Source organism: Oncorhynchus kisutch, unplaced genomic scaffold (genome assembly GCF_002021735.2).
Source record: "Oncorhynchus kisutch isolate 150728-3 unplaced genomic scaffold, Okis_V2 Okis05a-Okis16b_hom, whole genome shotgun sequence".
Lineage (NCBI taxonomy): Eukaryota > Metazoa > Chordata > Actinopteri > Salmoniformes > Salmonidae > Oncorhynchus > Oncorhynchus kisutch.
The window spans coordinates 5,979,811-6,007,559 of NW_022261982.1; the positions used below are offsets into that span (position 1 = coordinate 5,979,811).

The window sequence follows — 27,749 nt, forward strand, 5'->3', positions numbered from 1 at the left end:
ACAGCCACTACCGCAGACACAGCCACTACCGCAGACACAGCCACTACCGCAGACACAGCTACTACCGCAACAACAGGTACTACCGCAACAACAGGTACTACCGCAGACACAGCCACTACCGCAACAACAAGTACTACCGCAACAACAGCTACTACCGCAACAACAGCTACTACCGCAACAACAGCTACTACCGCAACAACAGCTACTACCGCAACAACAGCTACTACCGCAACAACAGCTACTACCGCAGACACGGGTACTACCGCAGACACAGCTACTACCGCAGACACAGCTACTACCGCAGACACAGATACTACCGCAGACACAGATACTACCGCAGACACAGATACTACCGCAGACACAGCTACTACCGCAGACACAGATACTACCGCAGACACAGATACTACCGCAGACACAGATACTACCGCAGACACAGATACTACCGCAGACACAGATACTACCGCAGACACAGATACTACCGCAGACACAGATACTACCGCAACAGCTACTACCGCAACAGCTACTACCGCAACAGCTACTATCGCAGACACAGCCACTACCGCAGACACAGCCACCACCGCAGACGCAGCCACTACCGCAGACGCAGCCACTACCGCAGACGCAGCCACTACCGCAACAGCTACTACCGCAGACACAGCCACTACCGCAGACACAGCTACTACCGCAGACACAGCTACTACCGCAACAACAGCTACTACCGCAGACGCAGCCACTACCGCAGACGCAGCCACTACCGCAGCCACTACCGCAGACACAGCCACCACCGCAGACACAGCCACCACCGCAGACACAGCCACCACCGCAGACACAGCCACCACCGCAGACACAGCCACCACCACAGCCACTACCGCAGACACTACCGCAGACGCAGCCACTACCGCAGACGCAGCCACTACCGCAGACGCAGCCACTACCGCAGACGCAGCCACTACCGCAGACGCAGCCACTACCGCAGACGCAGCCACTACCGCAGACGCAGCCACTACCACAGACGCAGCCACTACCGCAGACGCAGCCACTACCGCAGACGCAGCCACTACCGCAGACGCAGCCACTACCGCAGACGCAGCCACTACCGCAGACGCAGCCACTACCGCAGACGCAGCCACTACCGCAGACACAGCCACTACCCCAGACACTACCGCAGACACAGCCACTACCGCAACAGGTACTACCGCAGACACAGCCACTACCGCAGACACTACTGCAGACACAGCCACTACCGCAGACACTACCGCAGACACTACCGCAGACACAGCTACTACCGCAACAGGTACTACCGCAAACACAGCCACTACCGCAGACACAGCCACAGCCACTACCGCAGACACTACCGCAGACACAGCCACTACCGCAGACACTAACGCAGACACTAACGCAGACACAGCCACTACCGCAGACACAGCCACTACCGCAGACACAGCCACTACCGCAGACACAGCCACTACTGCAGACGCAGCCAACACCGCAGACGCAGCCACTACCGCAGACGCAGCTACTACCGCAACAGGTACTACCGCAGACACAGCCACTACCGCAGACACAGCTACTACCGCAGACACAGCTACTACCGCAGACACAGCTACTACCGCAGACACAGCTACTACCGCAGACACAGCCACTACCCCAGACACAGCCACTACCCCAGACACTACCGCAGACACAGCCACTACCGCAACAGGTACTACCGCAGACACAGCCACTACCGTAGACACTACTGCAGACACAGCCACTACCGCAGACACTACCGCAGACACAGCTACTACCGCAGACACAGGTACTACCGCAGACACAGGTACTACCGCAGACACAGCCACTACCGCAGACGCAGCCACTACCGCAGACACAGCCACTACCCCAGACACTACCGCAGACACAGCCACTACCGCAACAGGTACTACCGCAGACACAGCCACTACCGCAGACACTACTGCAGACACAGCCACTACCGCAGACACTACCGCAGACACTACCGCAGACACAGCTACTACCGCAACAGGTACTACCGCAAACACAGCCACTACCGCAGACACAGCCACAGCCACTACCGCAGACACTACCGCAGACACAGCCACTACCGCAGACACTAACGCAGACACTAACGCAGACACAGCCACTACCGCAGACACAGCCACTACCGCAGACACAGCCACTACCGCAGACACAGCCACTACTGCAGACGCAGCCAACACCGCAGACGCAGCCACTACCGCAGACGCAGCTACTACCGCAACAGGTACTACCGCAGACACAGCCACTACCGCAGACACAGCTACTACCGCAGACACAGCTACTACCGCAGACACAGCTACTACCGCAGACACAGCTACTACCGCAGGACACAGCCACTACCCCAGACACAGCCACTACCCCAGACACTACCGCAGACACAGCCACTACCGCAACAGGTACTACCGCAGACACAGCCACTACCGTAGACACTACTGCAGACACAGCCACTACCGCAGACACTACCGCAGACACAGCTACTACCGCAGACACAGGTACTACCGCAGACACAGGTACTACCGCAGACACAGCTACTACCGCAGACACAGGCACTACCGCAGCCACTACCGCAGCCACTACCGCAGCCACTACCGCAGACGCAGCCACTACCGCAGACGCAGCCACTACCGCAGACGCAGCCACTACCGCAGACGCAGCCACTACCGCAGACGCAGCCACTACCGCAGACGCAGCCACTACCGCAGACGCAGCCACTACCGCAGACGCAGCCACTACCGCAGACGCAGCCACCACCGCAGACGCAGCACCACCGCAGACGCAGCCACCACCGCAGACGCAGCCACCACCGCAGACGCAGCCACTACCGCAGACGCAGCCACTACCGCAGACGCAGCCACTACCGCAGACGCAGCCACTACCGCAGACGCAGCCACTACGCAGACGCAGCCACTACCGCAGACACAGCCACTACCGCAGACACAGCCACTACCGCAGACACAGCTACTACCGCAGACACAGCCACTACCCAGACACTACCGCAGACACAGCCACTACCGCAACAGGTACTACCGCAGACACAGCCACTACCGCAGACACAGCCACTACCGCAGACACTACCGCAGACACTACCGCAGACACAGCTACTACCGCAACAGGTACTACCGCAAACACAGCCACTACCGCAGACACAGCCACAGCCACTACCGCAGACACTACCGCAGACACAGCCACTACCGCAGACACTAACGCAGACACAGCCACTACCGCAGACACAGCCACTACCGCAGACGCAGCCAACACCGCAGACGCAGCCACTACCGCAGACGCAGCTACTACCGCAACAGGTACTACCGCAGACACAGCCACTACCGCAGACACAGCTACTACCGCAGACACAGCTACTACCGCAGACACAGCTACTACCGCAGACACAGCTACTACCGCAGACACAGCCACTACCCCAGACACTACCGCAGACACAGCCACTACCGCAACAGGTACTACCGCAGACACAGCCACTACCGTAGACACTACTGCAGACACAGCCACTACCGCAGACACTACCGCAGACACAGCTACTACCGCAGACACAGGTACTACCGCAGACACAGGTACTACCGCAGACACACCTACTACCGCAGACACAGCTACTACCGCAGCCACTACCGCAGCCACTACCGCAGACGCAGCCACTACCGCAGACGCAGCCACTACCGCAGACGCAGCCACTACCGCAGACGCAGCCACTACCGCAGACGCAGCCACTTCCGCAGACACAGCCACTACCGCAGACACAGCCACCACCGCAGACACAGCCACCACCGCAGACGCAGCCACTACCACAGCCACTACCGCAGACGCAGCCACTACCGCAGATGCAGCCACTAGTGGCTGCGTCTGCGGTAGTGGCTGCGGTAGTGGCTGCGGTAGTGCCTGTGTCTGCGGTAGTAGCTGTGTCTGCGGTAGTAGCTACCGCAGACACAGCCACCACCGCAGACACAGCCACCACCGCAGACACAGCCACCACCGCAGACACAGCCACCACCGCAGACACAGCCACTACCACAGCCACTACCGCAGACGCAGCCACTACCGCAGATGCAGCCACTACCGCAGACGCAGCCACCACCGCAGACGCAGCCACCACCGCAGACGCAGCCACCACCGCAGACGCAGCCACCACCGCAGACGCAGCCACTACCACAGCCACTACCGCAGACGCAGCCACTACCGCAGATGCAGCCACTAGTGGCTGCGTCTGCGGTAGTGGCTGCGGTAGTGGCTGCGGTAGTGCCTGTGTCTGCGGTAGTAGCTGTGTCTGCGGTAGTAGCTACCGCAGACACAGCCACCACCGCAGACACAGCCACCACCGCAGACACAGCCACCACCGCAGACACAGCCACCACCGCAGACACAGCCACTACCACAGCCACTACCGCAGACGCAGCCACTACCGCAGATGCAGCCACTACCGCAGACGCAGCCACCACCGCAGACGCAGCCACCACCGCAGACGCAGCCACCACCGCAGACGCAGCCACCACCGCAGACGCAGCCACCACCGCAGACGCAGCCACCACCGCAGACGCAGCCACCACCGCAGACGCAGCCACCACCGCAGACGCAGCCATTACCGCAGACACAGGCACTACCGCAGACACAGGCACTACCGCAGACACAGGCACTACCGCAGACACTACCGCAGACACAGGCACTACCGCAGACACTACCGCAGACACAGCAACTACCGCAGACACAGCCACTACCGCAGACACAGCCACTACCGCAGACACTACCGCAGACACAGCCACTACCGCAGACACTACCGCAGACACAGCCACTACCGCAGACACTACCGCAGACACAGCCACTACCGCAGACACAGCCACAGACACAGCCACTACCGCAGACACAGCCACTACCGCAGACTCAGCCACTACCGCAGACACAGCCACCACCGCAGACACAGCCACCACCGCAGACGCAGCCACTACCACAGCCACTACCGCAGACGCAGCCACTACCGCAGATGCAGCCACTAGTGGCTGCGTCTGCGGTAGTGGCTGCGGTAGTGGCTGCGGTAGTGGCTGCGGTAGTGCCTGTGTCTGCGGTAGTAGCTGTGTCTGCGGTAGTAGCTACCGCAGACACAGCCACCACCGCAGACACAGCCACCACCGCAGACACAGCCACCACCGCAGACACAGCCACCACCGCAGACACAGCCACCACCGCAGACGCAGCCACTACCACAGCCACTACCGCAGACGCAGCCACTACCGCAGATGCAGCCACTACCGCAGACGCAGCCACCACCGCAGACGCAGCCACCACCGCAGACGCAGCCACCACCGCAGACGCAGCCACCACCGCAGACGCAGCCACCACCGCAGACGCAGCCACCACCGCAGACGCAGCCATTACCGCAGACACAGGCACTACCGCAGACACAGGCACTACCGCAGACACAGGCACTACCGCAGACACTACCGCAGACACAGGCACTACCGCAGACACTACCGCAGACACAGCAACTACCGCAGACACAGCCACTACCGCAGACACAGCCACTACCGCAGACACTACCGCAGACGCAGACACTACCGCAGACACAGCCACTACCGCAGACACAGCCACTACCGCAGACTCAGCCACTACCGCAGACTCAGCCACTACCGCAGACACAGCCACTACCGCAGACACAGCCACTACCGCAGACACAGCCACTACCGCAGACACAGCCACTACCGCAGACACAGCCACTACCGCACACACAGCTACTACCGCAGACACAGCCACTACCGCAGACACAGCCACTACCGCAGACACAGCCACTACCGCAGACACACAGCTACTACCGCAGACACAGCTACTACCGCAGACACAGCTACTACCGCAGACACCGGAGGCACCCAACGTATCACACAAAATGGATGACGTTTTGGCTCACCAGCACCCGTCCTCACCCCCCCCCACGGAGCCAGCCCCCGTCCTCCCCGCCCCCCACGGAGCCAGCCCCCGTCCTCACACCCCCCCCCACGGAGCCAGACCCTCAGCAGATTGAGTGACAGACACTGTCACCAGGACACATTCCACAGGATTAACATCAACATCTGGATCAACAAGGTGGCAGAAGGAGTGTGTGTGTGTGTGTGTGTGTGTAGGGGGTTACAGGCCAGTTGGTTCCCTGCGTCTCTTAACAAAGAAGTGCTAAGGGAGGCATCATGTCTGCTCCACAGCTAAACACCACTTCAAAACCTGTCCAACACATCCACAGGTCAATGGGACCTCACTATTACCTGGTCCATCTCCATCTGGGCCGTACTTGGTCCATTACATCTGGTCCATTGACATCAATATTAACATCAACCGGAGAGCCTCCGGAGAACATTTTGATGGGTACTCAACAGTCCCCCATCTACCCCCTGTGTCATGGTCAACGTTTTGGAATGTTAGTCACCTTGGCAACTAGAGGAGCCCAATAAACAACTGTGTCTACCCACCCGTCTGACCAATAGGGGAGCTCAGTGCTGGAAAGCCAATTTCACACCCAGTAAAAGGCCTACTATGTCATTAAACCAGCCTGTAAATACAACTAACCTTCTCATGTAGCGGTCATTATAACACACCTCAATACCTCTGGCTGTATGGGGTCATTATAACACAATACCCCTGGCTGTATGGGGTCATTATAACACACCTCAATACCTCTGGCTGTATGGGGTCATTATAACTCAATACCACTGGCTGTATGGGGTCATAACACACCACCTCAATACCTCTGGCTGTATGGGGTCAATATAAAACAATACCTCTGGCTGTATGGGGTCAATATGACACAATACCTCTGGCTGTATGGGGTCAATATGACACAATACCTCTGGCTGTATGGGGTCAATATGACACAATACCTCTGGCTGTATGGGGTCAATATGACACAATACCTCTGGCTGTATGGGGTCAATATGACACAATACCTCTGGCTGTATGGGGTCAATATGACACAATACCTCTGGCTGTATGGGGTCAATATGACACAATACCTCTGGCTGTATGGGGTCAATATGACACAATACCTCTGGCTGTATGGGGTCAATATGACACAATACCTCTGGCTGTATGGGGTCAATATGACACAATACCTCTGGCTGTATGGGGTCAATATAACACAATACCTATGGCTGTATGGGGTCATAACACACCACCACAATACCTCTGGCTGTATGGGGTCATTATAACACAATACCTCTGGCTGTATGGGGTCATTATAACACAATACCTCTGGCTGTATGGGGTCAATATAACACACCACCACAATACCTCTGGCTGTATGGGGTCAATATAACACAATCCCTCTGGCTGTATTGGGTCAATATAACACACCACCTCAATACCTCTGGCTGTATGGGGTCATTAGAGCAGACAGACATACCACTGACAGCAACATTCCCTAGACACCAACATTCCCTAGACACCAACATTCCCTAGACACCAACATATCCTAGACACCACCTCTACAGACCAGACAGACTTACCACTGACATCAACATCCCCTAGACACCACCTCTACAGACCAGACAGACTTACCGCTAGACACCACCTCTACAGACCAGACAGACTTACCGCTACACACCACCTCTACAGACCAGACAGACTTACCGCTACACACCACCTCTACAAAGCAGACAGACTTACCGCTACACACCACCTCTAGAGACCAGACTTACCGCGCTGACACCACCTCTACAGACCAGACAGACTTACCGCGCTGGCGTCGACATCACTGTGCACCGCCACTGTTTTGATACCCATCTTCTTACATGTTTTCATCACCTGCCAAAGGCAATGAAGAAGACGTGTGATCAGCTTTTATTCAATACATCAATAATAAGAATAGTCTATAATGTTTACTAGGTGCTATAGACCTGCTATAGGCGCAGTAGAGAGATGAGACACGGTGTAGCTTAGGAGGGCTTTCATCCGGTCTCTGTCTTTTAACCTGAGTACCAGTGAGGCTTCGTTAACACACAGTCTTACCCTGCAGGCGATCTCTCCTCTGTTTGCAATGAGGATCTTATCAAAGGTCTAGTAGGGTGAAAGGGAAGAAAGAGATTAGTGTGGGAACTCATTGTCACAACAAATCATTTGCTCCTGTGTGTGTGTGTGTGTGTGTGTGTGTACCAGTAAACACAAGCACAGTAAGTGAAAGCGTCTGGTTCTGTCAGTCTTTCCGTTCCTCTGGTCCGAACACCTTATTAAATGAAACGTCTTTCCTCTGTCCCACACACACACACACACACACCTCAACCCCCTGCCTGTCCTACTGCTAAACACTATGGCCAGAGGCAAGGTTGGCGGTTTGAAGATGAAAGAACAAAGCTAGGAGGATGTGACATGTTGTTTATATTGGGGGATGGAGGGAAATGAAGGTTTCCCCTTGTAACATTTAGAGAGAAAAGATAATAATCTGCTAGCAACAAATAAAATACATTCTGTGTTACTCAGGTTCATGTTGACAAACCTCCACAAGTCATGACAAAGTACTGTTTTTAATCAGAGGTCTGTCAACACAAAGTAGTGTATTTAATCAGAGGTCTGTCAACACAAAGTACTGTATTTAATCAGAGGTCTGTCAACACAAAGTACTGTATTTAATCAGGTCTGTCAACACAAAGTACTGTATTTAATCAGAGGTCTGTCAACACAAAGTACTGTATTTAATCAGGTCTGTCAACACAAAGTACTGTATTTAATCAGAGGTCTGTCAACACAAAGTACTGTATTTAATCAGAGGTCTGTCAACACAAAGTACTGTATTTAATTTCAATACAGAACTACTCCTATCCTTCCTGGCATCATGTGACAACCCTGCACCCAGAGAGCCATACTACTCCTATCCTTCCTGGCATCATGTGACGACCCTGCACCCAGTGAGCCATACTACTCCTATCCTTCCTGGCATCATGTGACAACCCTGCACCCAGTGAGCCATACTACTCCTATCCTTCCTTGCATCATGTGACGACCCTGCACCCAGTGAGCCATACTACTCCTATCCTTCCTGGCATCATGTGACGACCCTGCACCCAGTGAGCCATACTACTCCTATCCTTCCTTGCATCATGTGACAACCCTGCACCCAGTGAGCCATACTACTCCTATCCTTCCTTGCATCATGTGACAACCCTGCACCCAGTGAGCCATACTACTCCTATCCTTCCTGGCATCATGTGACAACCCTGCACCCAGTGAGCCATACTACTCCTATCCTTCCTGGCATCATGTGACAACCCTGCACCCAGTGAGCCATACTACTCCTATCCTTCCTGGCATCATGTGACAACCCTGCACCCAGTGAGCCATACTACTCCTATCAATCCTGGCATCATGTGACAACCCTGCACCCAGTGAGCCATACTACTCCTATCCATCCTGGCATCATGTGACAACCCTGCACCCAGTGAGCCATACTACTCCTATCCAATGTTCCCTCTATACTCCACCTTTAGAGACTTAACTACACTGAGTTCACCCCATTAGTTTGCACTACAGGGCCTTCGGAAAGTATTCAGACCCCTTCACTTTTTCCACATTTTGTTACGTTACAGCCTTATTCTAAAATGGATTAAATACGATGTTTTATTTGAATCCTCAGCATCTACATGCATTGCCCCATAATGAAGCAGAGAAAAAAGTTTTTGAAATGTTTGCAAATTTATTTAAAAAAATCAAAAACAAATAGCTTAGTAGTATTCAGATCCTTCGTTATGAGACTCGAAATTGAGCTCAGGTGCATCCTGTTAACATTGATCATCCTTGAGATGTTTCTACAACTTGATTAGAGTCCACCTGGGGTAAATTCAATGCATTGGACATGATTTGGAAAGGCACACAGCTGTCTATATAAAGGTCCCACAGTTGACAGTGCATGTCAGAGCAAAAACCAAGCCATGAGGTCGAAGGAATTGTCCGTAGATCTCCGAGACAGGATTGTGTCGAGGCACAGATCTGGGGAAGGGAACCAAAACATTCCTGCAGCATTGAAGGTCCCCAAGAACACAGTGGCCTCTATCATTCTTAGCCTCCATCATAGATCTGGCCACCCGGCCAAACTGATCAACCGGGGGAGAAGGGCCTTGGTCGGGGAGGTGACCAAGAACCCGATGGTCACTCTGACAGAGCTCCAGAGATCCTCTGTGGAGATGGGAGAACCTTCTGTAAAGACAACCATCTTTGCAGCACTCCACCAATCAGGCCTTAATGGTAGAGTGCCCAGACAGAAGCTACTCCTTAGTAAAAGGCACATGACAGCCCGCTTGGAGTTTGCCAAAAGGCACCTAAAGACTTTCAGACTTTGAGAAACAAGATTCTCTGGTCTGATGAAACCAAGATTGAAGTATTTGGCCTGAATATCAAGCATCACTTCTGGAGGAAACCTGGCACCATCCCTACAGTGAAGCATGGAGGTGGCAGCATCATGCTTTGGGGATGTTTTTCAGTGGCAGGGACTGAGAGATTCTTCAAATATCCCCTTTTTGCCTCAATGACAATACCACCCATACCTTATCACAACACAACTGACTGGCTCAAACGCATTAAGGAAAGAAATTCCACAAATTAACTTTTAAGAAGGCAAACCTGTTCATTGAAATGCATTCCAGGTGACTACCTCATGAATCTGGTTGAGAGAATGCCAAGAGTGTACAAAGCTGTCATCAAAGCAAAGGGTGGCTACTTTGAAGAATCTCAAATATAAAATATATTTAGATTTGTTTAACACTTTGTTGGTTACTACATGATTCCATATGTGTTATTTCATAGTTTTGATGTCTTCAATATTACTCTACAATGTAAAAATAAAGAAAAACCCTTGAATGAGGCGGTGTTGTCCAACTTTTGACCAGTAGTGTATGTAAATGTGATTTCAGTTTGTTATATATTTTTTAAATTAGCAAAATAAATTATACTGTTTTTGCTTTGTCATTATGGGGTATTGTGTGTGTGTATTGATGGGGGGGTGGTGATGATTTAATCAATTTAGAATATGGTTGTAATGTAACAAAATGTGGAAAAAGTCGAGGGGTCTCAATACTTTCCGAAGGAAAAAGGGTTTTTTCTGTGATGGAATCAACATTATATCAGCCCCTCTTCAATGCAACAAGCCAAAACAAATCTAGCTTTGCAAGATTGAGTCTGTGATGTTGTAGGCAGAGCTGGAGCACAACAGGAGTAGAATTCTATTGGCCCATGAGCTGTCTTTCAATCCCCTGTAGGATATATATCAAAAGCTATTTGCATGTTTAAATGTTATGGGATTTGCTCCATTGGTTTTGTCGGTAGGCCTACATTATGCTCCAATAGCGCCCCCCCCCCCCCCCCCCTTCCATGCATCATTGTGACAGCCCTGCACCCTGTGAATCATATGTTACCTTCTCATTGGAATCATAAACAGTGGAGTACTGGACTCGACTGGACGCCACACAGCATCTGGACTGGAAAGAGGCATGCTGCAGGGAAACATTTCAGAAACATGAACGTTATAGTACCACACGCAAACATCAGAAACACCACTCTTCGCTATTCTTTATAATGGACACATGCCGAACATCACAAAGAGGTGAAGGTTAAACGTGATGGCAGCTGTGTCGTTTCTATTACACCAACAGCGCCCAGTATTGCTGAGCTGGAACGAAGGCATATCCCGATATACGATTGCTGTTCAGGTCACAACGTTACATTCAAGGACAGTTTTTCGTTCAAGGACAGTTTTTCATTCAAAGACAGTTACATTTAGTCATGTGGTGAAGGTTCAACCAGTTCAGGATTGTGTTATATAGTGTAACAACTTATTAGCAAAATGCTAACGGTTTGGACGCTTTGACATTGACAGAGGAGGAACGGACGAAGCTGTACATTCTCTAATACGAATAACTTAAAACATTTATACCGCGAAATTAAACATTTAAATGTCAGATAGTGTAGAGAATGCTTACATCTTACAAACTTCAAAAGAAGAGAGACGGCTTGAGAGGTGTGTGAGTGACAGACAGACTTGCTAGCTTGGCAGGCTAGCGAACAGATGTCCGATTGTGTGGTGCTAGAAACTTGCATTAAAAAGCATAGATTGTCGGGTGTTTCGGTTTTGCAAGAGCTCTTCATGAATGTCAAATAACTAGCTACAAGATTAAGTCTACAATAACTGACAGCTCACCTTAGCAACAAGCAAAACTCTTCGCAGGGTTGAAGTGATCATGTACGCCGCCATGTCTGTCCGGGTGAGGGGATCGTAGTAGTGACGTATGACAGGGGAGTGTGCTCCGTCTTCCAATCAAATCGAGTAACCGGACGTAGAAGTACGTACGTAGAAGTACGTCGGTAGAGCTTGAGTTGTTTCAATGTATTTAGATTGAATGGACCATACAGTAACCTACTTTTATAATGCAAAGCCTCGTCTTACTTCTTTGTCCATCTGTTTTCTCACCTTCTCGCCTGTTTTCCTACCTTTTCAAATGATATGAACAACAATGATGTTGAATATTATCAACATAGTAGGCATTTCGAGTGACATTTGGAATTTGTGGACTTTTACAGAGATAAGCCTAGAAGAAATCCATTATTCCTATATTTTCATAATGTAATGTTAGTGTCACACAGTAGAATACAGTCATGTACAATATCAATGTATCTTCATTATTCTCTGGAAATGGGGAAGAAATCTATAAAAACTGAAATGATGGAATTAGGTCTATATCTGGGTTTATTTGGGTTGGCCCATAGACTTCTTTCCCCAACTCTTTAACCGTTCTTTCCTGTCTCTCGTTATTGTCCACTGCAATGACAGGAATAAAAACAGAACACAGCAGGCCGTGTAAACTCCAACCTGTAAGAAATGACTGGCGCGGTGTTAAAATACTATTTGCGATGTAAATTGAGTGTCAGGTACACGGTATGTTAGCGTGGGTATTCGAACACCACTCCAGACTTTGTTATCCTCGCTGATTATTACCCGTGTAAAATACAGTCATGTACAATATTTTTTGTTTTGTTTTTAAAATGGTCGAATTAATAAACTAAAAGGGGTTGTCATTTCAATGACCTTTTTTATTTAAACGAACAAACCTGAAATAACAATCCAAGTTGTATTTCTCATAAACAATAGTTTGGTGGCGATCAATCCAAGTTGTATTTCTCATAAACAATAGTTTGGTGGCGATCAATCCAAGTTGTATTTCTCATAAACAATAGTTTGGTGGCGATCAATCCAAGTTGTATTTCTCATAAACAATAGTTTGGTGGCGATCAATCCAAGTTGTATTTCTCATAAACAATAGTTTGGTGGCGATCAATCCAAGTTGTATTTCTCATAAACAATAGTTTGGTGGCGATCAATCCAAGTTGTATTTCTCATAAACAATAGTTTGGTGGCGATCAATCCAAGTTGTATTTCTCATAAACAATAGTTTGGTGGCGATCAATCCAAGTTGTATTTCTCATAAACAATAGTTTGGTGGCGATCAATCCAAGTTGTATTTCTCATAAACAATAGTTTGGTGGCGATCAATCCAAGTTGTATTTCTCATAAACAATAGTTTGGTGGCGATCAATCCAAGTTGTCCAGCCATATGAAGGATGAAGTAATCCCTTCTCCACATAAATAATCAATCATGTGAATTGATGATTCTGAACAATAGACGCATGATAATTTATGCATAAATGTAACTTATTGTCTTACACATCAGTAGGGTTCATATTACCATTTAGACGTGTATACATTCCATATCACACTTCTTGGTGCAGGGAGTGTTTCAAACGGAACGTTCTTTTAATGCAAAACATTTACAGAGAGACACGAATTTAAAAAGGAATTAAGACAGGCATTTTAAACATCAGATTCATTTTTACTAACACGTTTGTCAACATAATAGACTTACAGAAAAACAACACAGCAACTTTCTTTTTATATAAATTATGTCTCAACTGGGCATCTCAAGAGGTCGTTCATGGAGGACAACGCATATTCAACCTGTTCAACTTCAACAAAAAACTTGTTTCCATTTTTTTTTAAATGTGCACAATTAAACTAAGGTTAACTTTGGCACTTATTTAAAATACTTTTCAGTCTCAAACTCCCCATCAACTATAAAAATAACCGATCTCAAAATGACAACGAAAGACTGATAATTAAACAACCATCGAAAGAAAAATAACGTTTGTTTTTTACATAAAGACATTTTCTTCTTTGGCTTCCAATGTTTTAGTGCAACGTTCTTGATTCATATTTCAATCGCGCGTAAAGCGTCCATTTAGGCCAGTCAGATGCTCATTGTATTTGTTGCCTGTTTTTCCTTAATTTTTTTGCCGTCGTTTTCCCGTTAGTCTTGTGTGTGGTCCTCAGACATACCACTCACTGAAGTTGGACGAGAGGTTGCTGTGTCCGCTACCGAGGACCGCAGAGTCCGGGGACATGATGCTCTGGGTCTCCGAGGCAGGGGACACTAAACTCGGGGGCGTCGAGGACTCATATCCGCTGCTGGCTCCGGGCGAAGTGTCTGCTACTGACAAAGAATCATGCACCTAAAATACATAAAAACAACTGTCAAAAAACACTCCCTCAAAGATGACCACAATTTCGGCACAAAAGTCCCCACAATTTTGTCACAGAACAAAGTTGTCCAGGACAAGTATATTTTGGCAAAGAGAGAAAACGGACCTTCATATGTTTTCTCAGAGAGCTGGGGTGTGTGTAGGACTTGACACACTTCTTGCACAGATAGGGCTTGTCAGACGTGTGAACGTGCAGGTGTTTCTTGCGGTCACTGCTGTTGGCGAAGCGTCTGTCGCAGCCGAAGAAATCACACATGAACGGTTTCTCCCCTGGAGGAGAACAGAATGAGGGGATTAGTTTAAATGTGTTTGTAGGTTTAAATACAGTCACAGTTGTTTTCAAATATCTGATACGATTTAGTTACAGGCCGATAGAACCCAAAGCACATCAACAAATAAAAACACCGGAGAGTTATGAATCATTTTTAGGATACAGGCAGTACACCAGCCTGGGGACACTTACCTCTACACTTTCTAAACAACCTCACTTCATACAAAACTCAAATCAGATATCTGAAACTGACGTTTATATCCATGAGATATTCAACCTGCAGACATCAAATCAAAATTAAATCAAACTTTATTTGTCACATACAACAAGTGTAGACTTGACCGTGAAATGCTTAATTACAAGCAGTTCAAGAAGAGGTAAGAATATATTTACCAAATAAACTAAAGTAAAAAGATATAGAAAGAGTAACACAACATAACAATAATGAGGCTATATTTCGTTTTAAATTACCTGTGTGAGTTCTCTTGTGTATCTTCAAGTTCTCAGAGCGCGCAAAGACCTTGCTGCACGCGGGGAACGGACACGCGAAAGGCTTCTCTCCAGTGTGCACCCGAATATGATTCACCAGCTTGTATTTGGCCTTGAACGATTTGTTCTCGCGTGGGCACTCTTCCCAGAAGCAGGTGTGGCTACTCTGCTCGGGCCCACCGACGTGCTCCACGGAGACGTGCGTAACCAGCTCGTGCATGGTGCCGTAGGTCTTGCCACAGCACCGGCTCGCCCCACCGGGCTGGTCCGGGTCTATCCACTTGCAGATCAACTCTTGTTTGATGCACTGCTGCCGCATGAAGCGGAAGAACGCGGCTGGGTGATGATGGTGGTGAGCTGCCATGCCCATGTTGTGACCCATGGCCCCATATTGGCCGTAAGGATCGTTCCTTGGACCGGAAACATGGTGATACTGGTCCGCTCTCCCGAATACCTCCCCTGGTAGTCCCAACCGGCCGCCCAGCACGTTAGCAGAGCCGTGGTGCTGGTCGTGCATCCCGGGAAAGAGGAGGTGTCCATGCCCATGGCCCTGGCCCTCTACGTGTGAGTGATGGAGAGACCCAGCCATAGTCCTGAGGAGAGAGTGCTGATCGCTGGCAGGGGAAGAGTCTCCGAATCCCCGGTTACGCAGGATAAAGTCCCGTGTGGAGTTGGCGTAGGATGGGCCATACCCGGGTCCCTGGCTGGCGATGTGGACCGACTCCATAAAGCTGGGGTCTCTCTCCTGCATCTCGACTGGTGAATGCGCTGAGTGGTGCCTTTGGAACGCGCTCGCACTGACCCCTGAGCCTGATTGCTGGTGACCTCCCTCCAACAGCATCACAGCACGAGCCTGGGCTCGATGAATGGAACGACGCGCAAAGTAAATATGTGAACTGTAGGCGTGCGTAGAAAGCGGTTGAAGAAAGTGTCCAAAAGCTCTAAATAAAAATATGTTTCTTTCTCAAATGAGGACTCAATATCTTGCCGCAAAACAGATCATTCCTAAGCACCCCAAACTTCCCCAAGCTGTGAATGAATAGTTTTGCAGGAGTCTCAACAGGAATGTGGCAGGTCATTTACCCGGGAATGAATAAAGGTCTTGTGGTAAATGTTCAGAATGCTGTTTGTAAGTATGACTGTTCACTACAACGTGAAAATGCTTATCCCGGGGTCTTCAAAGGGCACTTCTTACCTCCCCTTTTTACAGAACCCCGGGTGTTCACCAAACGCACTCTAATTGGCCACTGCAGCTCATCCCGAGCCCAGCCATTCCACCAATTACAGGCAAGCGTCTCATGACTAATCGATGCTTGCTCCGCCCATGTTTTATTACTCTGGAAAGTCTTAACGGGAAAATTACAAATGTTAGGTGAAATCCTGAAAGTGAAACCAGTCACTTCCTTTATGTTGCTTGAATGCTGAATAGTGATGGAGGGAAAAAATACATTCAGTTGTGTGGAAAGTATATATTTTCACTCACACAACACACACACAAGCGTTTAATAATAGATTTTGCAAGCTAACCATATGCTGTCAGATCAAAGCTAGCATCTGATTTAACTGATGCACCTCAGCCATACAATTTCATTAGGCCTAAATAAACCCCCGAAGGAGATTTATGTTTAAAGTGAATAAGATGGACTTACAGCAAGGAGAAGAATGACCCCCCCCCCCCAAAAAAAAAAAGTTCCATTGCTCCATGGTTACAGTTACGCACGGCCCTACCTCTTTTGTCCCGCTGGAAACACCACAGGAGTGAGTCGAGTTCAAAGGCAGCCCTGCAGCTCTGGGGTTGGAGGGAAAAAACAACCTTTCAGTCTGAGAGAATGAAGTGTCTCTGTGGAAGCATAAAACATTAACCCTGTCCTGTTAGAGGCGCAGAGGAAGATGCAACAAAACATATATAGAATGACATGGCATCCCATGTTCCTTACTATCCACTGAATGTGTTAAACCATATATAGAATGACATGGCATCCCATGTTCCTTACTATCCACGGAATGTGTTAAACCATATATAGAATGACATGGCATCCCATGTTCCTTACTATCCATATATAGAATGACATGGCATCCCATGTTCCTTACTATCCACGGAATGTGTTAAACCATATATAGAATGAAAAGTGGATATTCTGCAAACGAAATATTTGATATTCTATTGCCAATTCAATTATGTGACAAATGCCCAAGGAAAAGTTTAATTTCTTACAATTCCACGTTTTACATTTAGTAAATATATGGTTGTGGCCACAACTATCAAATTATTTAGATAGAAATGATATAGTTTATAACAAAATCAAACGTGGCAAAAGAAAACAACGTTTATTTTTGCTAATCGGGGGAGGAAAAAACCCATCAGCCAACATGGATTAAATTTGAAGTAAATCTGGCTTCTCATGATAGGCTATAGAGGGCATTGACATTATGCATATGTGGGCCCGGCCTATAGATGCCACAGATGTTCACTTGGCGAGCGTCCTCGTGCTTACCACTGGGGGGCGCATCTCAATTAATGCCGAGTATATTCTCATCTCCTTTCCTTCGAATCCACTGATCTGAAAAGACTGGAGTGAGGAAATAAATCACCTTCATCCGCCATATTGCTTTCTTCTGTTTTTCAAATCAGTGCCGCCTGAGCTGAAGGAATAGGTGATGAAGAGAGGACGCCATTTTACACCATTGGGATACAGTCATAGATCTGCCAGTTTTTCTTACAACTATGTGGGGACGGACCACCTGGTTCTAACCGGGTTTACGGCCAATTTACAGAATATGCCTCATGCTCCTCGGTAGTCCAAAACCTGGGCGGACCGCGTTAAGATCAACGTGGTTTCCCCAAATCAGCGCGGTTTCTATCTGCAGCTGCAGGAAGCATAAAGGACAGAGAAAGGCGAGACAGCCAGCCCGAGGCCCGTCTCTACTACCATGCAGCGGCCGGGTGGTCGCCATCGCCACAATGGCCACTCTCTGCTCCGCAATAACAATTCCATGATCTCATACATCTCTTCTCCTTCACCGCGCGCTTCCACCACGGGCGCCTATGCGGAATACTCCACCAACAACAACAGGCCGATAAAGCCCGAGCTGGTCTGCAAATGGACGGACCACGATCACCGTGACCGAACTTCAAAACAAAGGATATGCGACCAAACTTTTAGCTCCATGCACGAGCTGGTGGACCACGTAAGCACCGAGCACGTCGCTGGGCTCGAGCCCCTGAGCCATGTTTGTATGTGGGAAGAATGCCTGAGAGAAGGAAAGGCGTTTAAAGCCAAATATAAACTGATAAACCACATCAGGGTACACACTGGGGAGAAACCGTTCTCCTGCACTTTCCCAGACTGCGGGAAAGTGTTTGCTCGGTCGGAAAACCTCAAGATTCACACGCGCACGCACACAGGTATGTAGATTATGTTCCATAAAGGACACTGGGAATGCCAACAAAGAACCTACCCTTTCGTCTCCTTCGTTCCATAGTGAAAGGTTATGTTATTCTACATGGCGTCATTGGGCCTATACTACAACTAAACAATGGGACAACATTCTAGATGTATATACAGTAGGTTAGTCACTGCTTGCCAGACAGGCAGAGCACGTCATCATGTTTACATGTTCCACACACAGTCCTATTCAGGAAGTAGCCTGTTTGTGGAGTAGTAGACTACACTGTGTGGTGGGGTTTGGCCATTGACAAGAAGGGAAGGTCCAGGGAAGCCAGCTGTAGAAAAGGGACATTGTTCTCAGTCAGTGAAGTGACACTGTTTGACATATTTCATGCAGCTACATCAACTCGAGGCTGACAGATGGAGCGCGGTGCACACAGTAGGATGGAGCGCGGTACACACAGTAGGATGGAGCAGGGTACACACAGTAGGATGGAGCAGGGTACACACAGTAGGATGGAGCGCGGTACACACAGTAGGGTGGAGCGCGGTACACACAGTAGGGTGGAGCGCGGTACACACAGTAGGATGGAGCGCGGTACACACAGTAGGGTGGAGCGCGGTACACACAGTAGGATGGAGCGCGGTACACACAGTAGGGTGGAGCGCGGTACACACAGTAGGGTGGAGCGCGGTACACACAGTAGGGTGGAGCGCGTTACACACAGTAGGATGGAGCACACAGTAGGATGGAGCGGTACACACAGTAGGGTGGAGCGCGGTACACACAGTAGGGTGGAGCGCGGTACACACAGCAAGATGGAGCGCGGTACACACAGTAGGATGGAGCACACAGTAGGATGGAGCGGTACACACAGTAGGGTGGAGCACACAGTAGGATGGAGCACGGTACACACAGTAGGATGGAGCACACAGTAGGATGGAGCGCGGTACACACAGTAGGATGGAGCACACAGTAGGATGGAGCGGTACACACAGTAGGGTGGAGCACGGTACACACAGTAGGATGGAGCACACAGTAGGATGGAGCGCGGTACACACAGTAGGGTGGAGCACGGTACACACAGTAGGATGGAGCACACAGTAGGATGGAGCGCGGTACACACAGTAGGGTACACACAGTAGGATGCAGCACACAGTAGGGTACACACAGTAGGGTGGAGCACGGTACACACAGTAGGATGGAGCGCGGTACACACAGTAGGATGGAGCACACAGTAGGATGGAGCGCGGTACACACAGTAGGATGGAGCACACAGTAGGATGGAGCGCGGTACACACAGTAGGGTGGAGCACGGTACACACAGTAGGATGGAGCGCGGTACACACAGTAGGATGGAGCACACAGTAGGGTGGAGCGCGGTACACACAGTAGGGTGGAGCAGGGTACACACAGTAGGATGGAGCACACAGTAGGGTGGAGCGCGGTACACACAGTAGGGTGGAGCGCGGTACACACAGTAGGGTGGAGCGCGGTACACACAGTAGGATGGAGCGCGGTACACACAGTAGGATGGAGCGCGGTACACACAGTAGGATGGAGCACACAGTAGGATGGAGCGTGGTACACACAGTAGGATGGAGCACACAGTAGGGTACAGCACACAGTAGGATGGAGCACACAGTAGGGTACAGCACACAGTAGGATGGAGCGCGGTACACACAGTAGGATGGAGCGCGGTACACACAGTAGGATGGAGCACACAGTAGGATGGAGCGCGGTACACACAGTAGGATGGAGCACGGTACACACAGTAGGGTAGAACTTGTATGTTGTGTTGAAGATGTTTAGTCCTGTGACTGATGTCATCATTCTATTTCCTCCCCCATAACACCTTTCACCTCTCTTTCTAGGTGAGAAGCCATTTCAGTGTGAGTTCCCCGGCTGCCTGCGGAAATTTGCCAACAGTAGTGACCGTAAGAAGCACTCGCAGGTTCACACCAGCGCCAAACCGTACGACTGCAAGTCCCACGGCTGCTTCAAATCCTACACACACCCCAGCTCCCTCAGAAAACACATGAAGATCCACCTCAACGCACTCAAGTCCTCTCCTACCTCCGAACCCATAGACCTGTCGTTCACAGGGATTCTTGGGAAACGTAGTTCCCGGGATTACGTAGCTTCACGGACTAACTGCTCGTCCTCCAGGCTCTCGCTGGCTCCGACGGTGTCCAACATGAAGGAGTGGTACGTGTGTACCAGGACCACAGGTCAGGGACAGAACTACCTCCAACTCACAGCAGACCAGATCAAGTCAGAACCGTGCGGTGCTGATGAGGAGTATTATAACCCCACGTAGCATTAGGGACTGTGTCCACTACAATGGATCCTAAATACAGGGGTAGAGGCTGTAAGAACATCAATATGGCCATGGGATTATTTAAAACACTTATTATTATTATTATTATTTTAACCTTTTATTTAACGAGGCTAGTCAGTTAAGGACAAATTCTTATTTACAATGACGGCCTACCCCCGGCCAAACCCGGACGACACTGGGACAATTGTGGGACTCCCAATCACGGGCGGATATGATACAGCCTGGATTCGAACCAGGGACTGTAGTGACACAACTCCATGCACTGAGATGCAGTGCCTTAGACCGCTGCGCCACTCGGGAGCGATGAGCACAACACACTTCCCCTGTCAATATGGAGAAGGACAGATGTAATGGAGACTTACTGTATGTGTGAATGTCTGGGCCAGTGTTCATAATGTAGCGCCATGTAAGAGTGCTGATCTGGGATCAGGTTAGCCTTTTAGATCATAATGAATACTAGAGAGAGGACCAGATCCTAGTGCTGATCTGGGATCAGGTTAGCCTTTTAGATAATAATGAATACTAGAGAGGACCAGATCCTAGTGCTGATCTGGGATCAGGTTAGCCTTTTAGATCATAGTGAGTGAGAGGACCAGATCCTAGTGCTGATCTGGGATCAGTTTAGCCTTTTAAAAATCATATTGAAAAAGATAGCATTAGACAAGGAGGACCTGATCCAGGATCAGCACTCTGAGGCGCTTTATGAGTACAGGCCCTGATGTCCGTGTGTTATCTAATGAGAAGCCGTAGCCATGAAATGTATTGCCATAAGAGATTAAAGACAACACCCCTCTGATTGACACCCGGGGGCCCGTATTCACAGAGCGTCTCAGAGTAGGAATGATAGATGATCCTAGATGATCTAGGATTTAACAGACAAAACTGCTTTGTAAATACGGGGCCTGATCCGAGTTAGATTCTTAAAGATATTTGAGCTGCGCTTGATTTACTTAATTATGGAGTTGGCACTTTTCTGATCGGTCCATTGGTTCCTGGGTACCAGACAAACTAAATCAAGCGCATCTCAAGTATTTGACAAATGTAATGGACTCATGTCTGGTTGTATAGCTACGCTACTAAAGCAGAGTGTCTGGTTGTATAGCTACGCTACTGAAGCAGAGTGTCTGGTTGTATAGCTACGCTACTGAAGCAGAGTGTCTGGTTGTATAGCTACGCTACTGAAGCAGAGTGTCTGGTTGTATAGCTACGCTACTAAAGCAGAGTGTCTGGTTGTATAGCTACGCTACTAAAGCAGAGTGTCTGGTTGTATAGCTACGCTACTGAAGCAGAGTGTCTGGTTGTATAGCTACGCTACTGAAGCAGAGTGTCTGGTTGTATAGCTACGCTACTAAAGCAGAGTGTCTGGTTGTATAGCTACGCTACTAAAGCAGAGTGTCTGGTTGTATAGCTACGCTACTAAAGCAGAGTGTCTGGTTGTATAGCTACGCTACTAAAGCAGAGTGTCTGGTTGTATAGCTACGCTACTGAAGCAGAGTGTCTGGTTGTATAGCTACGCTACTAAAGCAGAGTGTCTGGTTGTATAGCTACGCTACTAAAGCAGAGTGTCTGGTTGTATAGCTACGCTACTAAAGCAGAGTGTCTGGTTGTATAGCTACGCTACTAAAGCAGAGTGTCTGGTTGTATAGCTACGCTACTAAAGCAGAGTGTCTGGTTGTATAGCTACGCTACTGAAGCAGAGTGTCTGGTTGTATAGCTACGCTACTAAAGCAGAGTGTCTGGTTGTATAGCTACGCTACTGAAGCAGAGTGTCTGGTTGTATAGCTACGCTACTAAAGCAGAGTGTCTGGTTGTATAGCTACGCTACTGAAGCAGAGTGTCTGGTTGTATAGCTACGCTACTAAAGCAGAGTGTCTGGTTGTATAGCTACGCTACTAAAGCAGAGTGTCTGGTTGTATAGCTACGCTACTAAAGCAGAGTGTCTGGTTGTATAGCTACGCTACTGAAGCAGAGTGTCTGGTTGTATAGCTACGCTACTAAAGCAGAGTGTCTGGTTGTATAGCTACGCTACTAAAGCAGTGTCTGGTTGTATAGCTACGCTACTGAAGCAGAGCGTCTGGTTGTATAGCTACGCTACTGAAGCAGAGCGTCTGGTTGTATAGCTACGCTACTAAAGCAGAGTGTCTGGTTGTATAGCTACGCTACTAAAGCAGAGCGTCTGGTGTAGTAATGTAAACATTAAGGTACCTCTGAGACGGTTTGCTCTGTTCAATAACTGTCAGATAGACTCTCTAATGACTACTTCCAATGGAAGAAATGGTGAACGTTCCCTTGACAGCAGCTCCGGCCCTATAGAAGCCATGTTATGATGTACTTAATGACTTGGGTGTAAAACCGTGATGGGGTTTCGTTGAATTCTGAATGTGAGAAATGTTGCCAGAACCTCATGATGAGTCACTCTGTTTACATGTGACTGTGCTGATCAGTGTGGTGGTCGTTGCTGTGTTGACTTACAGCGACGAGGTTTATTATTGTGTTTTAAAATCTATTTTCTCAGCCTTTCATAGTGCCTCATTAAACCCTATTCCCACATTGATATGTCTATTGGTGAGCTGTTAATTACCACACAACAGATTCCTCCTCTATCTCTGCTAATAACAGCGGATTTCAGTCAGACAAATATGTTTTCTATGTGGTCAAAGTGAATAGAAACTGTGTGTATAAATAATAATAAATAATCATCATTTCCCCCAGAAGTAACAAGTTGTGTGCTTGTTTTTAAGCAGTAAGTGAATTATATTGACTATATAAGGGGCCTCCTCTTTTGTTCTAGGAAGCATCATGAATGGTCTTTCTCTGTTTCTATTCACTTTGAAAGTTGAAAATGCTACTTTCTCGTTGGCATTATATACAGGAAGTGCCTTTGTGAATGGTAGGAATCAACCAGATGTTGTCCTAACAACACTGCTGAGATGAGTAAGAGAGGGCTTTTAACGTGGAACCTACCGGGGGAACACCGTTCTGTTGTCCTAACAACACTGCTGAGATGAGTAAGAGAGGGCTTTTAATGTGGAACCTACTGGGGGAACAGCGTTCTGTTGTCCCAACACTGCTGAGATGAGTAAGAGAGGGCTTTTAACGTGGAACCTACCGGGGGAACACCGTTCTGTTGTCCTAACAACACTGCTGAGAGGGCTTTTAACGTGGAACCTACCGGGGGAACAGCGTTCTGTTGTCCTAACAACACTGCTGAGATGAGTAAGAGAGGGCTTTTAACATGGAACCTACCGGGGGAACAGCGTTCTGTTGTCCCAACACTGCTGAGAGGGCTTTTAACGTGGAACCTACCGGGGGAACAGCGTTCTGTTGTCCCAACACTGCTGAGAGGGCTTTTAACATGGAACCTACCGGGGGAACAGCATTCTGTTGTCCTAACAACACTGCTGAGATGAGTAAGAGAGGGCTTTTAACATGGAACCTACCGGGGGAACAGCGTTCCGTTGTCATAACAACACTTCTTCCCCATTGTCTTATGTGGCTGATTGGGACACTGACTGCAGATAAAGGGACATTCTTAGACCCGGTGACGCCACTCTGTCTCAGTGGACATAGTCTGGATCCTGAATCACACCTCCTTCCCTGTACAGCCCATAGGAGTGGTTGAAAGTAGTGTACTAGATTGGGGGCCATCTGAGATGAGCCCACAGCCTGCAAAGTGGGAAAGAGAAAAATAGCATTCATTCTCCATAGCATGACCTTTAGTCCCCTATCCATTCTCCATCAAATAGCATGTCCTTTAGTCCCCTATCCATTCTCCATAGCATGTCCTTTAGTCCCCTATCCATTCTCCATAGCATGTCCTTTAGTCCCCTATCCATTCTCCATAGCATGACCTTTAGTCCCCTATCCATTCTCCATCAAATAGCATGTCCTTTAGTCCCCTATCCATTCTCCATAGCATGACCTTTAGTCCCCTATCCATTCTCCATCAAATAGCATGTCCTTTAGTCCCCTATCCATTCTCCATAGCATGACCTTTAGTCCCCTATCCATTCTCCATCAAATAGCATGTCCTTTAGTCCCCTATCCATTCTCCATAGCATGTCCTTTAGTCCCCTATCCATTCTCCATAGCATGTCCTTTAGTCCCCTATCCATTCTCCATCAAATAGCATGTCCTTTAGTCCCCTATCCATTCTCCATAGCATGACCTTTAGTCCCCTATCCATTCTCCATCAAATAGCATGTCCTTTAGTCCCCTATCCATTCTCCATAGCATGACCTTTAGTCCCCTATCCATTCTCCATCAAATAGCATGTCCTTTAGTCCCCTATCCATTCTCCATAGCATGTCCTTTAGTCCCCTATCCATTCTCCATAGCATGTCCTTTAGTCCCCTATCCATTCTCCATCAAATAGCATGTCCTTTAGTCCCCTATCCATTCTCCATCAAATAGCATGTCCTTTAGTCCCCTATCCATTCTCCATAGCATGACCTTTAGTCCCCTATCCATTCTCCATCAAATAGCATGTCCTTTAGTCCCCTATCCATTCTCCATAGCATGTCCTTTAGTCCCCTATCCATTCTCCATCAAATAGCATGTCCTTTAGTCCCCTATCCATTCTCCATCAAATAGCATGTCCTATAGTCCCCTATCCATTCTCCATAGCATGTCCTTTAGTCCCCTATCCATTCTCCATCAAATAGCATGTCCTTTAGTCCCCTATCCATTCTCCATAGCATGTCCTTTAGTCCCCTATCCATTCTCCATCAAATAGCATGTCCTTTAGTCCCCTATCCATTCTCCATAGCATGTCCTTTAGTCCCCTATCCATTCTCCATAGCATGTCCTTTAGTCCCCTATCCATTCTCCATCAAATAGCATGTCCTATAGTCCCCTATCCATTCTCCATAGCATGACCTTTAGTCCCCTATCCATTCTCCATCAAATAGCATGTCCTTTAGTCCCCTATCCATTCTCCATAGCATGTCCTTTAGTCCCCTATCCATTCTCCATCAAATAGCATGTCCTTTAGTCCCCTATCCATTCTCCATCAAATAGCATGTCCTATAGTCCCCTATCCATTCTCCATAGCATGTCCTTTAGTCCCCTATCCATTCTCCATCAAATAGCATGTCCTTTAGTCCCCTATCCATTCTCCATAGCATGTCCTTTAGTCCCCTATCCATTCTCCATCAAATAGCATGTCCTTTAGTCCCCTATCCATTCTCCATAGCATGTCCTTTAGTCCCCTATCCATTCTCCATCAAATAGCATGTCCTTTAGTCCCCTATCCATTCTCCATCAAATAGCATGTCCTATAGTCCCCTATCCATTCTCCATAGCATGTCCTTTAGTCCCCTATCCATTCTCCATCAAATAGCATGTCCTTTAGTCCCCTATCCATTCTCCATAGCATGTCCTTTAGTCCCCTATCCATTCTCCATCAAATAGCATGTCCTTTAGTCCCCTATCCATTCTCCATAGCATGTCCTTTAGTCCCCTATCCATTCTCCATAGCATGTCCTTTAGTCCCCTATCCATTCTCCATCAAATAGCATGTCCTATAGTCCCCTATCCATTCTCCATAGCATGACCTTTAGTCCCCTATCCATTCTCCATCAAATAGCATGTCCTTTAGTCCCCTATCCATTCTCCATAGCATGTCCTTTAGTCCCCTATCCATTCTCCATCAAATAGCATGTCCTTTAGTCCCCTATCCATTCTCCATCAAATAGCATGTCCTATAGTCCCCTATCCATTCTCCATAGCATGTCCTTTAGTCCCCTATCCATTCTCCATCAAATAGCATGTCCTTTAGTCCCCTATCCATTCTCCATAGCATGTCCTTTAGTCCCCTATCCATTCTCCATAGCATGTCCTTTAGTCCCCTATCCAAAATCGATTCTCCTGTTACCATAGGGCCTAAGATACTCCTCTTGCCATAGATACTCTTGTTACCATAGATTCCGCTGATACCATAGTGCATCAGATACTCCTGTTAGCATAGGGCCTCAGATACTCCTGTTACCATAGATACTCCTGTTACCATGGAGCCTCAGATACTCCTGTTACTATGGGGCCTCAGATATCCTGTTACCATGGGGCCTCAGATACTCCTGTTACCATAGATTCTACTGTTACCATAGGGCCTCAGATACTCCTGTTGCCATGGGGTCTCAGATTCTCCTGTTACAATCGGGCCTCAGATATGCATGTTACCATAGGGCCTAAGATACTCATGTTACCATAGATACTCCTGTTACCATAGGGTCTCAGATACTCTTGTTACCATAGATTCTCCTGTTACCATGGGGCCTCAGATATTCCTGTTACCATAGATACTCATTTTACCATAGTCTCAGATACTCCTGTTACAATAGATACTCCTGTTACCATAGATACTCCTGTTACCATAGATACTCCTGTTACAATAGGGTCTCAGATACTCCTGTTACCATAGATACCCCTGTTACCATAGATACTCCTGTTACCATAGGGTCTCAGATACTCCTGTTACCATATGGTCTCAGATTCTCCTGTTACCATAGATACTCCTGTTACCATAGATACTCCTGTTACCATAGATACTCCTGTTACCATGGGGCCTCAGATATTCCGGATCGGTGGAGTTAAATACCTTTCAATATGTGCTGCTGGGTACCTCTGATCTGACCTGGGATTTAATTACATCACAAAGGTTCATCA

At 48.4% G+C, this 27,749-nt stretch overlaps 3 protein-coding genes across 3 annotated transcripts in view; 1 reads left to right on the forward strand and 2 right to left on the reverse strand.

Annotated features, from left to right (window-relative positions):
* Positions 1-12,330, reverse strand: part of LOC109879479 (propionyl-CoA carboxylase alpha chain, mitochondrial) — a 64,564-nt gene extending 52,234 nt beyond the window's left edge. The window contains exons 1-4 of the mRNA XM_031813356.1: positions 12,200-12,330; positions 11,418-11,495; positions 8,026-8,073; positions 7,753-7,821 (exon numbers count right to left, since the gene is read on the reverse strand). Coding sequence (XP_031669216.1) covers positions 7,753-7,821; positions 8,026-8,073; positions 11,418-11,495; positions 12,200-12,253 — 249 coding nt within the window. The 5' untranslated portion in view covers positions 12,254-12,330. The remainder of the gene's footprint in view (positions 1-7,752; positions 7,822-8,025; positions 8,074-11,417; positions 11,496-12,199) is intronic.
* A 794-nt stretch (positions 12,331-13,124) lies between these two features.
* LOC116359786 (zinc finger protein ZIC 2-like) lies at positions 13,125-17,390 on the reverse strand. The gene is made up of 3 exons (XM_031813367.1): positions 15,335-17,390; positions 14,699-14,862; positions 13,125-14,562 (listed from the first exon to the last, which is right to left on the reverse strand). The coding sequence occupies exons 1-3, from the start codon at positions 16,191-16,193 to the stop codon at positions 14,380-14,382; spliced, it is 1,206 nt and encodes a 401-aa protein (XP_031669227.1). The 5' UTR covers positions 16,194-17,390; the 3' UTR covers positions 13,125-14,379.
* A 470-nt stretch (positions 17,391-17,860) lies between these two features.
* LOC109879474 (zinc finger protein ZIC 5) lies at positions 17,861-23,637 on the forward strand. The gene is made up of 2 exons (XM_031813368.1): positions 17,861-18,758; positions 20,617-23,637. The coding sequence occupies exons 1-2, from the start codon at positions 18,284-18,286 to the stop codon at positions 21,060-21,062; spliced, it is 921 nt and encodes a 306-aa protein (XP_031669228.1). The 5' UTR covers positions 17,861-18,283; the 3' UTR covers positions 21,063-23,637.
* The last annotated feature ends 4,112 nt before the right edge of the window (positions 23,638-27,749 follow it).